The sequence below is a fragment of the Tenebrio molitor genome, chromosome 9 (assembly GCF_963966145.1).
Source record: "Tenebrio molitor chromosome 9, icTenMoli1.1, whole genome shotgun sequence".
NCBI lineage: Eukaryota > Metazoa > Arthropoda > Insecta > Coleoptera > Tenebrionidae > Tenebrio > Tenebrio molitor.
Genome location: NC_091054.1, coordinates 14,805,786 through 14,819,162, shown reverse-complemented (window position 1 = coordinate 14,819,162; position 13,377 = coordinate 14,805,786). Strand labels below are relative to the sequence as shown.

Below are 13,377 nucleotides of genomic sequence, written 5' to 3'. Positions count from 1 at the left end.
GTGCTGAAACCCCACGAGTAAGTTGTTTCGGGTGGTTTTATTTTAATTCCCAACATTTTGATATTATATTGACTCACGTCGTTTCTGCAATCAGCTATTCACTTAATGTTACTTTCCTACAGGAAATTAATAAAAAAAAAACAGATTTTATTTGGAGCTTTAACACTCCAAGTAACTAAACAGTCTAAACAAAAGGCTTGGCAAGAAATTTGTACCACGGCTGCAAGTTTGGAGAGTAGCGAAAAAAGCTGGTGTGTAGCAGAGCTATTTGAATTTGATGCTGTATACTCAAAGCATAATTTCTTTGCGTTTCGTGTTGTAATCTATGTCCAATGGCATTAGATAATACTTCCATTTTCAGAGAACGTAGACCGAACCGTTCATTAAATTTAAAAAAAGATTGAAAACGAAAATTTACTCTTCTTCGAAATACTCTGGGACGTTTTACAATTTCAACTTGTTCAGCGCCATCACTCATCATTCTTACTGTCCAGTAGTATAAAATATCGCACGTTCAAATGAAATCCTGGGCTGGAAAGGCGTTGGAAACCGTCAATTGTTGTGCTTTTTTAAAGCGTAGATTAATTGGAGTATGTTGAAAGCTAACCTAAAATTTAAAGCCACAAAAATCTTTCTTTTTTTCTCTCTTTGCAAATATATAAGGGCACCATTTGCTGAAAACGAACATGTTCAATTATGTCCCGATTAAACATAAACAAATGTCTTTCGTATCAAACGGCGCGAAATTCAAACTTTACACTGTTCTGAACGGTTTAATTTTTCCAACGCCTACTCAGCCCAGGATTTCATTTGAACGCCGGATACATATTTTAGTACGTATTTATTAAAATGTACGGTGCTCCAGTGGCGGCTCGTGACTCGTTGACAAGGGAGGGCTCTGTCTCATGTACAGTTACGGCCACGTCAGTTATTTTACTGTCAATTCGAAAAAAATTGTGTAGCCTAAACTTTATTATCACTATGACTGACATTCAAAATTTTTGTGACAGATATTCTGTCACGCACAATAAAAATCAAAATGCCACATGACATCCATGTCAAAAATTCCAATGTGGGGTGTGTATATAAACCCTGTGTTACAGCTAATATCAGTTGAATAACAACGATTGACGAAATTCCCTGGCCGTGACTGTACAGGCTGTTTCCTAAAAAACGCCGCAAGCCGTAGTTCCGTTATTTATTGTCCGATTGTAATAATTAAAAAAAAAAACTTACAATGGTTATAAAAACACTACAAAACTGCTTCATTTTTTATTTTTTTCAACATTAATTGTTATGTCAATTAAGTGTCAATTTGTTTTTTTAAATAGAAACATATATTTATTTATTTTTATTTTGGTAGAGAATTTTTTTCTGACTTCAATGATGTCTAACACGTTGATTTTTGTCCAATAAAAATTCAAGAAAATAAACAACAATTTTATTACGTTACAATGTTTTATTAATGAATTTGAAAAAAAATCAAGCGCGCCGTAGATGTTTTAAATCACACACACCTTCTTCAGTGCACTTATTGTCTCCACCAAACGGTAGGCACACAAAACAGAAAAGGTATGCATTTGTTTCTTCAAAACCACATATCCACGGCGTTTTTTTATAAACACTCTTATTAAACCGCCGGATAAATGCAGCTTTGTTTTTGTATTGCTTCTGTTCATGAACAATATTTAAATTCGGCACTGGTTGACCGCTATTTTTTAGATAAATTCAACCAAACTTCAGTATTTTTAAATCACTTACTTTCATTTTGTCGACGTTAAAAGAGTGTAAATACTGCCAACGGGCGTCAAAATCTCGTTTGCAACGAGCCTGTGAACGTTGGGCGCCGACTTTGCCTGCCACAAACGGCCTCGTGAAACGTGACGTTGTCATGGCAACGCAACTCGACGCTGCATTCCATTGATACAGGATACCAAGGGCGTAGCAATGATTTTTTGCTGGGGTGGGCCAGATTTTAAATCACAGACAGATGATAGATAGATATTGCAGATGTATCTTGTTTTTAATGTGTTTTACTTTTATTCAGGGGCGGGCCCGAAGGATTCTGGGGTGGGGCGGGCCCACCTGCCCCCCCCCCCCCTTTGCTACGCCCTTGCAGGATACGCGATCGAGAGCTCCAGAGCTGGCCGCCCTCGCCAAAGAGGAGAATGAATAATATGAAACTTATCGCGGACAGAGTTAGGTTACTATCTACAACCTTTGCATACGATACATTTACATACCTATATTATTGACATAAAATAAATAAATCAACAAATCTTTAATAAAAAATTTAACATATTTAAAAGAATATATTTTCCTTATGTCCTATATAAATTTCTGGGAGGGCGCCGCCCCAGAGCCCCCCCTCACGAGCCGCCACTGCGGTGCTCCCTTGACTTATTTGTCACTGTGATAAGTAATAGGAAATGTCATGAAAAATATGTGTTATTTGCACCACAATGGTTTTTTGATTTTGGCACAGCGTTTATAATATATTAAGTATAAAGAACGGTAATAACAATGTACCGATCGAAGACAATTGTTTGGAGGAGGAGCTTGCGACGACTCCAAAATTGTCTGAGATCGGTACATTGTCATTAACGTTCGTGATGCTTATGAGATTTTTTGCGCGATTGAATATTTATTACAACACATTCACATCTAGAATAGGCCCAATGCGATACGTGATTATACCCTTCACATCGTGTTGCCACAATGTCGATTTTTGTATCGCGTTTCTAAGGCAATCTGCAAACAACTACCGCCATTGCAGTTTTTAAGACTAAGGCCCGGTTTATTCACCTTCACCTTCTGGCCAGTAGTTGCTATGATTTAGAATCTGCTATTGGTAGATCCATGGTAACTAATTACCGTTCAAATAAAGTTACTTGAAGGTGAATAAACCGGGCCTTATACAGGTAAAGTTGTTTTTCTAGTTTGCTGTTTTAACAAAGCTGTTAACGCATTCGTTTTGAATGCGTTAATAAGCTATTAACACATCCGAAATCTAGGAACTATTTTCAGTTGGTAGCACACATTGCCGGCAGCAAATTGACTCTGGTATTCTCTGCTATTTGCCGCATTTCTAGATGATTCATCTTTAATTGCAATTTCACTTGCGAAAAATGACAATTATGTTTAGTCTAGATTCAAATTTAGAATTTTACGTTAAATGTTAACCATGAAATAAATGTGTCACCAACTGTCACAAAATTCCTTAAATTACCAAAATAGATTTTATTCGTAAAAAAACATGTATTTAATATGCAAATTAGAAAAAATAGCACTCCTGCTTGCAGCATTCGTGCTGCAAATCTGACTCGTGTCTTAATATAAGTTTTATAAAACTCATGTTGTAATATACTATTGTAAAATAAAAGGATTTATATTAAACTATGAAAGTCCGAAAAAATTAATTCCGATACTATAACAGTTATTTGTATATCAAGGATGCGAAATCGTACTTTGACGAACCGAGAGAAAAATTGTCGTCAAGACAATCTCGAGGTCGTCAAAGGATTTCGTAGCCAAGGTGTACACAACATTTTGTGTGCAACCCGAAAATTTGTAATCATAAAATGAACAAGTAAAATTTCCTTCACTGTCAATAAAAATAAAGTCGGCCTACATGTCGCCATGTCGCTATGGAAACAACATGAATAAAACAATTCACTTTGAGAAAAATTGCAAAAATGTCCGAAGAAAATTACGATGTTTCAGTTCCGTGTACTCATTCAGAGTTAAAAAAATATTATAAAATGTGCAGTGTCGCATTTGAAACCTGAACAATCGAAACGGCATATGAAAAATGTTACAATGACTTTGAGACTGATGTAACAAGAAGAATGTGAAAACCGTGTCGGATACTGTTGTACTTACTGGCTTACCTATTCATTGGAATTAATTTGTTGTGGAAGGTAAAAATGTTAAGTTCTGTTATGCTACGTTGTATCATCTGCTCCTTTTTAGGTTATTTTAATCGTGGAAATATCAGGAGTCGTGAATGATCGGTGAAAAATTAACCAAAATGAACCTAATTCACATGTGTATGATGATATATAGATGATAGATGGATAATGGGGATCTTTCTTATCGACTCCTCAACCTCATGCGGCTGTCTCATTTGAAATTGGCGGAAATTTCAAACCGGATGAAAATTCTGTACTAATAGTGGCCGTTCCTGACACAAAATCAAACTTTGACTGTAACCAATCCAGATTTTGTAAGATTACACCGGAAATATGCAAATAGATATGTTGTAATTGTAATAATAAATAAATATAAAAATGACTTTTACTTTTACGGGCGTCGTCAAGGCAACGGCTGCGAAATTCAATTCAAACACAAATCATATTTGTTGAATTTTTACATAGCTGATTTTTTTTCCTTTTGTTTGTTTACTTTTTTCTTTTGTTGTTTCCGTACATTTTATCTATTAGATCTTAGCATTTAGTTTCATTGAAAGTGGTTGCACTTTACTATCGTGTGTCGTTGGCGCGTTTTTCGATTCACGATTCGCCTGACAATAAAACCCTCCCTGTCGGGGAGGCCCAAAGAAGAAAATAGTTCGTCTCAAAGAGTTCGTCGGTAACTACCAAACAAGTAACATCTCGAACACGAAGTGAGTTCCACCGCGTACAGATACGAACAAAATTCAGACGTCCGGGCCCAACGGTAAGTCGTTTTTGAATTTATTGAATCGCGAATCCCGTAACATAGCTCTTCGCTTAGGTAGGCTTATTATCAACAATCGGTTGATATAAGGGAGACACATACTTCCTATTCCTAATTCCTTTCCCGACAAGAGAGTTTCTGAACCTTCCCGTAGATTCTTGCTGGACACTGCAATTAGCAGTGACTAACACACTAACAAACATAATAAAAAATGTAATAATAACATTAAAATGTCTGCCCATCCAGCCAAAAATGTTACGAGCCGCCACTGGCTTAAACAATAATAATGCGTCCGCACTGAACGAGGCGTGTGGTCAATCTGCCAGGTGCGGACCGAGTGTGTACTTAAGACTAGCGCTATTATGGAGAATTACCACTTGGACACGTAATTGCGGTACGTTTTGGCGCTAACAATAAACATATTTGTTTGTGATATTTACGAAGTTTTTTTATGCCTCTTTTTATTTAAAAAGAAACATGAGTGTACGATTATGTCCTGGAGAAATTTCCATAATGGACGCTCAGGGTCCATATGGTCCAATTACGGAATTATTTCAACCCTACAGCATCAGGTTCTCCGTCTGCAATCGGAACATCAACCACCAGACCTGGATCTCCTACAAATCGTCGGCTTTCTTTAAAAACCGTGTATGTCTAATTAGCAAAATTTTTCAGGAGATACATAAAACTGTTTCAAATTCAATTTTTTGGCGCTTATTCTTACAGAGTTTTTAAATTCAACGACAGAGGCGACATTGCCGACATACGAGATTTTAATAGCAGTTGAAAATCACAGTTAAACACAAAAAATTCTAGAAAATAGGACTTACACGGTTTTTAAAGAAAGCCGACGAAATTCTCTGACTTTAACCCGAATATCGATCTCCAGACCTGAACTTCCAACAGAACGTAAACTTAGACCTGGACCTTCAAATTCAGAAATTGTTCACACTGGTCTCGGACTTGTATCGCCATATGACATAAGACATAAGTTCAGTACAGATCTATAAAAACAAAAATAGCTTCTAGCCTGCTAAGATGACTCCGTACTGATATCGACAAACCGCACCCATTCACCCTGAACTTGAACGGCGCCGTCCACCAATCGCGGTCAATCCCACTTGATGGTTTTGGCCTTGGCAAGCTTCGTCCACAGACTCCTCCCTTTCCAGCTATGGGCTGCGGCGCCCAAGACCACTGATCAGTTAAGTTTACTTACGCAAAGTACTGCATCACTAGATAAAACATTTTGAAAAAAATTGCAGTTATATTAAAACAACACTGTTTATAACAGACATGATGATGAACCATATAGGTACGACAAGAAATGATCTACGCTCAGCTGATCTAGGTGATGGTGGTGCTCGGATTTCCAAATCTTCATCATTGTCCAGCCATGGAAGCTTCCTCCCTGCCCTTACTTTCGATTCAATGCCGCAATGATTCGTACCTCTGAGAAATAGGAAATATCCTTTTCTTGCCCACTCATAGCTCCAACCGGGCACTACTGTCCAGTATTTTACGCGGTCCTCCTTGGTTTCGGCGGTTACGCTTTCCCGTGAGCCCCATCCGACGATTTTAAGAAGATCAGTTCCAATTTTTCCCCTACAACGTGTTCGTAAATTCCTAAAACAATCAACTGTTTGCTAAATGTAATTTGGAAGTGGTGTTACTGTTGATCTTACCACTGCTATAATATAGAAGGTCTTCGTACACCGTTATTTCTGCCACAACAGGACCATGTTTTATAATTTCAATCTGTATCTGTAATTCATCGTTTGGTAGTGTGTACGAGAGTGATCCGAAATGTTTATCTCGTTTGTACGAGTTTGTGCGAAATTTTGGATTGGTGCATCGTAACTCACAGTCGCTGCTTTTCTGGTCCACAAACGAAAATTTTGAGTACGGCATGCAGCCCTTCGTTATTAAAAAAGTATTATCTAGTGTCAGCCAAAACAATATTAAGGTTAAGGGAAGTTTGTAAAGAATGATGAAAACACTACACAAGAAGAAGTAGGAAGTGGAGCTAGTAAATAGAATTTTCGCAGAAACGTGGCCCAGGTAGACAACTGGTCAACGTTAAATAGAAATTTGTTAGTCGCTTCAGTTTAAATAAAGGACTGGAACTATGAGAATCAATAAAACAAGAATATTTTAAGAACATACAACATACCAAGACACGTTATTTGAAGAGCTACAAGAAATAATTTAGCTGTGTCTTACTTCTGATTTATTGTAATGTGCTCCTGAAACAATCCCTTGCCCCATCCAAAACTGAAACACTTTCTGCACAACACCTCCGCCGCAATCATTTTGTTCTGTAGCACATTCGGAACAACACGCGAGTATATCTTCTGCAGAGAGACGACTCGTCTTGGATCCGTTACTCTCAATGCACAATCTGTCGCTCAACATCGAAGCTGGTAATATCGCCTACAAGGACCAAATCATAATTGCACTTCTGAATGAGATTTTTTTTACCCAGCTAGCGTCGCAACTTCCTTCGTTTACGTTTTTGTCGTTGAATACATCTTCGCAAGCGTCCCATTTTTGGGAGAAGTGATAAAATTCGGGAATGTCTGGTGGTGGTCCAAATTTGTGTTTCAGCACGGGCAAGTCGTCTAGTTCTTCGACGTGCTTTCTTTTCCGGAAACGATCGTACATTTTTGGGACGGAGTCCCCTGTCGCGGAGTCCCATTCGTAATACTTGTCATTGTATTGTACGTGGTACCAAAACTGATCAGGAGGGTTGAAAACTGCGACACCAGATTGTACAGCAAGGAAAGTGACAAAAAGAGTAATCCATAAATTTTTCATTGGTTCAATTAAGATTCTGACAAATTAATAACGGTGGATTTTTAAATTTTTTAACTCGAAGTAGAAGTAGAAATACGGTCGTGACATTCCATTGAAATATTTTTTTATACAACCGTTTTATTTCTACTATTACTACCCAACTAAAATCGCCTTGACAGCGGTTGCGAAGGAGACAATACTATTATTATAGGTAGATCGACCATGCTTTTACACCAAGTTCTTGGTATTGTGATGCAAACAATTTTTGGCTTAAAACTGGTATATTTAGAACAAGACTCAATACACTTCACATTGTTAATTCGCGATTAAAACAATATTCAAAAAGATCAACAAAACACAGTTTAAAAGTGGCTGTTCACATTCAGAAAATCTAGATTTAGAACTTGCTTGTACTGGTTTCATTATAAACTCACGAGGAGTCAAATCTGGCGAGTTTCTTCCTGATCTCACATCTGATTCAATCCCACAGTGATCAAGGGCGTAGCAATGATTTTTTGCTGGGGTGGGACAGATTTTAAACTACAGACAGATGATAGATACATATTGCAGATGTATCTTGTTTTTAATGTGTTTTACTTTTATTCTGGGGTGGGCCAGAAGGATTCTGGGGTGGGCCGGGCCCACCTGGCCCTCACGATTTAAAAAAAAACCCTCCAACTTCCCCCACTCTTTACCCCAACTGTTTGCCACCAACCAGTATGTACCATTCTCTTCTTCACCCCATCCGATTATCTTGACGATCAGCGAAATGTTTGTACACGCCTGAACCAATCACAAGTTATCGAACCTTCAAGACTCAAGCTTCAACTCACCTTCTTTGTAGAAAAAGAAGTCTTTATAGACCGTTATCACTGCTGCAACAGGACCGTGACTCATCATCTCCATTTGTATTTGTTTCTCGCTGTTCGGTAATCTGTAATGGAGGAATCCCAAACGTTTGTCTTCGTTGTAGCTACTCTCGTAGTCTCTGTTGGTGCATATCCTTTGGCAAACATTCGTACTGTGGTCGTTGTGGGAAGAGCGTGAGTACGGTCCGCATCCCTAAAAGTCACAAATTAGTTCTTGGTTTAGCACACAAGTGCTAGCGACAAGCCCAAACCGCTACGAAAAGTCTTACTTCTTTCGAATTGTAATCTCCTCCAGACACGATACCTTCGTTCATCCAAAACCCCCAAGCTTTAGACGTTGACCCTCCGTCACAAACATTTGTGTTTTTTGTGCAGTTCTTACAACACCTTAGCACATCTTCAGCAGAGAGCTGAACCACCTTGTCTCCTCTGCTTGAATTACATGTTCTGTCACTGATCACTGAAGCCGGCACTATCGCTTAGACCGCACAAGATCTAGTTGCATCTGCAAATCTGTCAACCTTCTTACCCAACTGCTGTCACAACTTCCTTGGCCTTCGATCAGACCAATGATGGACTCGCACGTGTGCCACTTATCTTTCGTGTCGAAAAACATTTGAGTGTCTTTAACAGTGACAAACTTGTGGTTCAACACTCGTGTTGTATCCTTGGCCCTCTGCAAGCTATTCTTTCCGACTAGACCTTTCAAAACATCTACTGTCACATTCTTGGGAAAGTTCCAGGAGGAGATCCATCTGTGCTCTTTCAACTTTAACGTCTTTTTTAAGTGGTTTGCAAAGTCTTTGAGAGGTGTGATGCTGGCACCTGAGTGTGTGCTGATCGAGACAAGAAAAAGAAGGATTGCCAATAGTAGTTTCATTTATGGCTAAAATGTAATCGTAAGCTAGAGTGAAACCAATGTGAAAACTTTTACCTGTAGGTATAATATGAAAGCTTTTTATTTGAACAATTGAAGAAGTGTATCCAGGGTGATTTGTAAACTGTTACTGGTTGATCCAATTGGCGGGGATGAGATTGTAGTACGAAATAAAATGCAAAAATTTTGATTAATACTCTTCTATTAAAATCACGATGACTATAAAACATAGACCAAAAAGAGATGTAAATAAGAGGTTGCAATTGACTTGTACTGACACAGACGAATTCACAATATTCTCTTTATTGGCTCTTACTTGCATTCCAACCCTCGCGTGAAAGTTATTATAGGTCAAAGTATGAAACATTCCTTTCAATTTACCCCACTGGTTCCCCTAAGTGTTGGCGACCAACCAGTATTTATCTTTTGTCTATCTCAAAACCATGAAATTCGGTAATATCGTAACCAACGTGCAGCATTATCAACAAATCATCAAAAATTAAAGTACACAATTTGTCCCAATTCCTTACTTTTGAAACAGAATTTTTTAAATTTTGAAAATTTTGCGTACCCTGAGGAATTTTTAAACTGGGTGTGGCTTCCTTCGTAAACTTATTATTTGCTGAAAACTTTTTATGTACTTTTAAAGTACAAACAACAAACCGTGAGAGGGTCCAACATGAACATTGTCCGTCTGATTCAACATCTCATTGAAATGTTGAGCGTACTCGTACTTACAAGGATTTGGAAATTTATGCCGCGTTGGACTCGCATCTTTATTTGTGAATTCAAAACTTTTTAATATAAAATGTCAAAAGTGACACAATTGAAAACATTTGTTTTATTTAAATCATGGCCAGCTCCATTAAACCTATTTATTGGAATTTATTTATTTTGGAAGGTAAATGTTACGTTCTGTTATGTTAGGTTGTATCATTTGCTCCTTTTTAGGTTATTTTAATCGTGGAAATATCAGGAGCCGTGCAAAGACACAAATAAACCAAAATGTCTGTTAATGACATTTAGGAAATGTTACGAGATATAATACATTCATTTTTGTTTTAGACCAGACTAGGCTATTTTAATTTTTTTAAATGTTGGTATCGGGGCTATGTCAAAATAACACAATCAAAATTGTTTGAACTGCCAGTGTCAAATTTGACATTATTATTAAGTATTAAGGTAAATTAGTTTTAAATTTGTGCAATATTTACATTTATCACTAAATACACACATCATTGAGTCCTCGAAACTATGTAGTTAATTGTAAAATGATAATGCTTGGCTACATGGTCATGAATTTTGACAAGAAAGTGTAACCTCAAATATTATACATGATGTACCGGGTGATCAAGAAGGACTGTTTAAGTTGGCAGTACAATTAAGAAATTTTTTTAATTCGGTTATTTATAACACTGCAACCGGATATGTTTTGTTGGTTTATTTGACAAATATCTGATGTAGGTATAGCATTAACAACGACAAGCCATCAACAACCGAAAGTTACTCCTGTTATACGATTTAAAATACAATTCAGTGTTACCAACTTAAACAGTCCTATTTGATCACCCTGTATATTGTCATTCAGCCACAGTCTTACCATACAACTCGCCAAATTTCCATAGCCTACTCTGGTCTAAAACAAAAGTGAATGCACTGTATTTCTCTTTTTGATCGGTAAAAAATTAACCAAAATGAACCTAATTCACATGTGTATGTTTTATATAGATGATATATCGATAATGGGGATTAGTGTTGGGCGATTATGAATGATATAATCGAAATACAGGGTGTCCCAGAACTGGCTCCCCAGAGAAAACAGGCATGTGCCGACAACAAAAAAGACTCTAAATTGACTAAAATAAATTTTCTGCTAGCTCAAATTACCGAGTTACAAAGTTTTTAATTTCACCAATCCCGGAAGCTCGTCCTCAGGTATTACTAAAAAATCCGATCGGTTGCTAAACAACAACAAAAAATCCCTGATATCGCACAAATCAATAAAATGTTTGGGCAACTGGAATTTTGACGTTTTCCGATATAAAAATTCGTTGACGTTTATCTGTCATCAACATCAAGACTTGACAATTGCAAAATTCGAAATAAAACAATAAAAATGGCGATTCTAAAAAGAACCATTTATTTAAATAGGTAACAATGTTAAAGCAGATGTTCGAAATGACCACCATTCAATTATATGCACAATTGTGCTCTACGTAACAAACTTCTTGTAGTAGCGTTAGTTATCATTTCTTCAGTAACTGAAACAAAAGCCTCCTGAATTCAAACTCTCAGATCAGCCTCTGAATTTATGGGCCGCCGATAAATGATTCAAATCTGGAGACCTGGCAGGCCAATAATGCGGTCCTCCTCGACCGATCCAGCGCTGTGGATATTGGTTATCCAAAATTTCTCGAACGTTTCTGCTAAAATGTTGGAACCAGTCATTTATGCGATAAGCAAGAGGTACAATTTCAAGTAAATCAGGTAGCTCCGTTCCAATGGACTGATCATATCTTGCCCCCGTTAATCTTGCGGGGAATTCAAACGGTCCAATTTAGAGCCGGGGATTCGTAATTTTAACAAATGAACGGATCCACCACGCTTATACTTGCCAAACGATCGCCCAATAGCCCAGTCCACAAATTAACAGAAAACCTATGTTGAAAACTTCTGAGAAATTATTCTCTTGGATTTTCCTCTGCCCAGATATGAATGTTGTGATAATTGGAACAACCTTACCGGCAAAATAGCGACTCATCAGAAAACAGTATCCGTGACAAGAAGTGTGAAGCATCGTTTTGGTTTATTAACCATAGATAAAAGTCTCGCCTAATTGGATAATCCTCTGGCAGAAGATGTTGTACTCGTGTATAGTGGTACGGATGCCTCCTATTATCAGCTAGAACTCTCTGCACCGAACTCTTGGATAAACCCATTTCACGAGAAACTGTTCGAATACTCCGGGTGCCGTCTTCCTCAAAGACATTCAATACGGCTTCCTCGTGTTCGACAGTCCTTACATTTCTTGGAGCACCCCTAACTTCTTCTTCGAACTGGCTGCATCTGACCCGTTTCTCGACCCCGAGCGATTAATTTCAGAATTGTTTTGTCTTTGTGGAAATTGTCACGGTACAACCTTACTGCTTCATGTGCATTGTTCCCACATCGCGCAAAAGTAAGAATCATATCTACGTACTCAGAGGAAGAATACATGTTAAATGATACACTTGAATTAAATATCGCAGTGAAATTCTGACGTAAACAATTATTCTAATAAATGTAGTGGACCAAATCAAATGGACAGAATTATAGAGGTTTACGGATAAAAAGGAAACCTAGGCAACGCAAAATTGCGATTATTCCACCTTAATGATGCTCAACTCTAATTGGTCAACTTCAGAATGTCTTTTCTCATTTGAGATAGGACTTTTTTTCTTCAAAATACACGTTAATATATTCGCCCTAAGGCTCCCTTTTTTCTCTGGGGAGCTGGTTCTGGGACACCCTGTGTATCGATTATAGCCGAATAATCAATCATTCGATTATGCTCTTCGATTACACAGGTCTACAGTGGATTTGGTGCCGGAAAGATTAAAACTGTTGTTGACTATGCCTACTATGCTGATTTGAATGGTATAGATTTTTTTTTAAATCTACTTGTAGTTTCCGAGATATGACACGTGTCCAAAAACTGCTGCTTGTACATATTTTTCACCTTTTATGACATTACTGAACATAAAGAAAGCGTCTTTTTCGTTATTTGTTTGAATGAATTTCTTCAGGACATTCACGCATGATACTCCAGCAGTAGTCAGCCATCATATGTGTAGCCCATCTTATCCAAATGATTATGTACTCGTAGATAATGGACTTTGTTGCATGGTACTTCAATTTTTCCAAAACCAGAAATTTGTTTTGATACTCCTCCTTTAATTTAGTGGAATGAGCAATAGGAACTGCACCATGTTTATTACCATTATGTAGCAGCTTGAGTAAAATGTAGGGGTTTTGATGATGTTGCCTCAACAACAAGCACAGGTCTCTTAGCGGATTCCAGATCGGGATAGGTCTTTTTTTTCGGTTACCGCCATGTAAATTGCAAAAATAACAGTCATCGTAGTTATTTTTTGGTTCCCTCCAAACCATAGGCGCACT

General features: G+C 37.6%; 1 protein-coding gene and 1 long non-coding RNA gene across 3 annotated transcripts in view; one reads left to right on the top strand and one right to left on the bottom strand.

Annotated features, from left to right (window-relative positions):
- Positions 1-10,961, bottom strand: part of LOC138138843 (cathepsin B-like cysteine proteinase 3) — a 39,691-nt gene extending 28,730 nt beyond the window's left edge. Inside the window, exons 1-7 of one of the 2 annotated variants that reach the window (XM_069058944.1) lie at positions 9,277-10,961; positions 8,612-9,228; positions 8,307-8,535; positions 7,159-8,256; positions 6,901-7,110; positions 6,363-6,594; positions 5,925-6,303 (exon numbers count right to left, since the gene is read on the bottom strand). In XM_069058944.1, coding sequence (XP_068915045.1) covers positions 8,210-8,256; positions 8,307-8,535; positions 8,612-8,656 — 321 coding nt within the window. In that variant the 5' untranslated portion in view covers positions 8,657-9,228; positions 9,277-10,961 and the 3' untranslated portion in view covers positions 5,925-6,303; positions 6,363-6,594; positions 6,901-7,110; positions 7,159-8,209. Of the gene's footprint in view, positions 1-5,924; positions 6,304-6,362; positions 6,595-6,900; positions 7,111-7,158; positions 8,257-8,306; positions 8,536-8,611; positions 9,229-9,276 lie in introns of those variants that run through there. The other variant, XM_069058942.1, reaches the window with a different exon arrangement.
- Positions 1-13,377, top strand: part of LOC138138849 (uncharacterized) — a 206,940-nt gene that overhangs the window by 117,502 nt on the left and 76,061 nt on the right. The gene's annotated exons all lie outside the window — the stretch shown is intronic.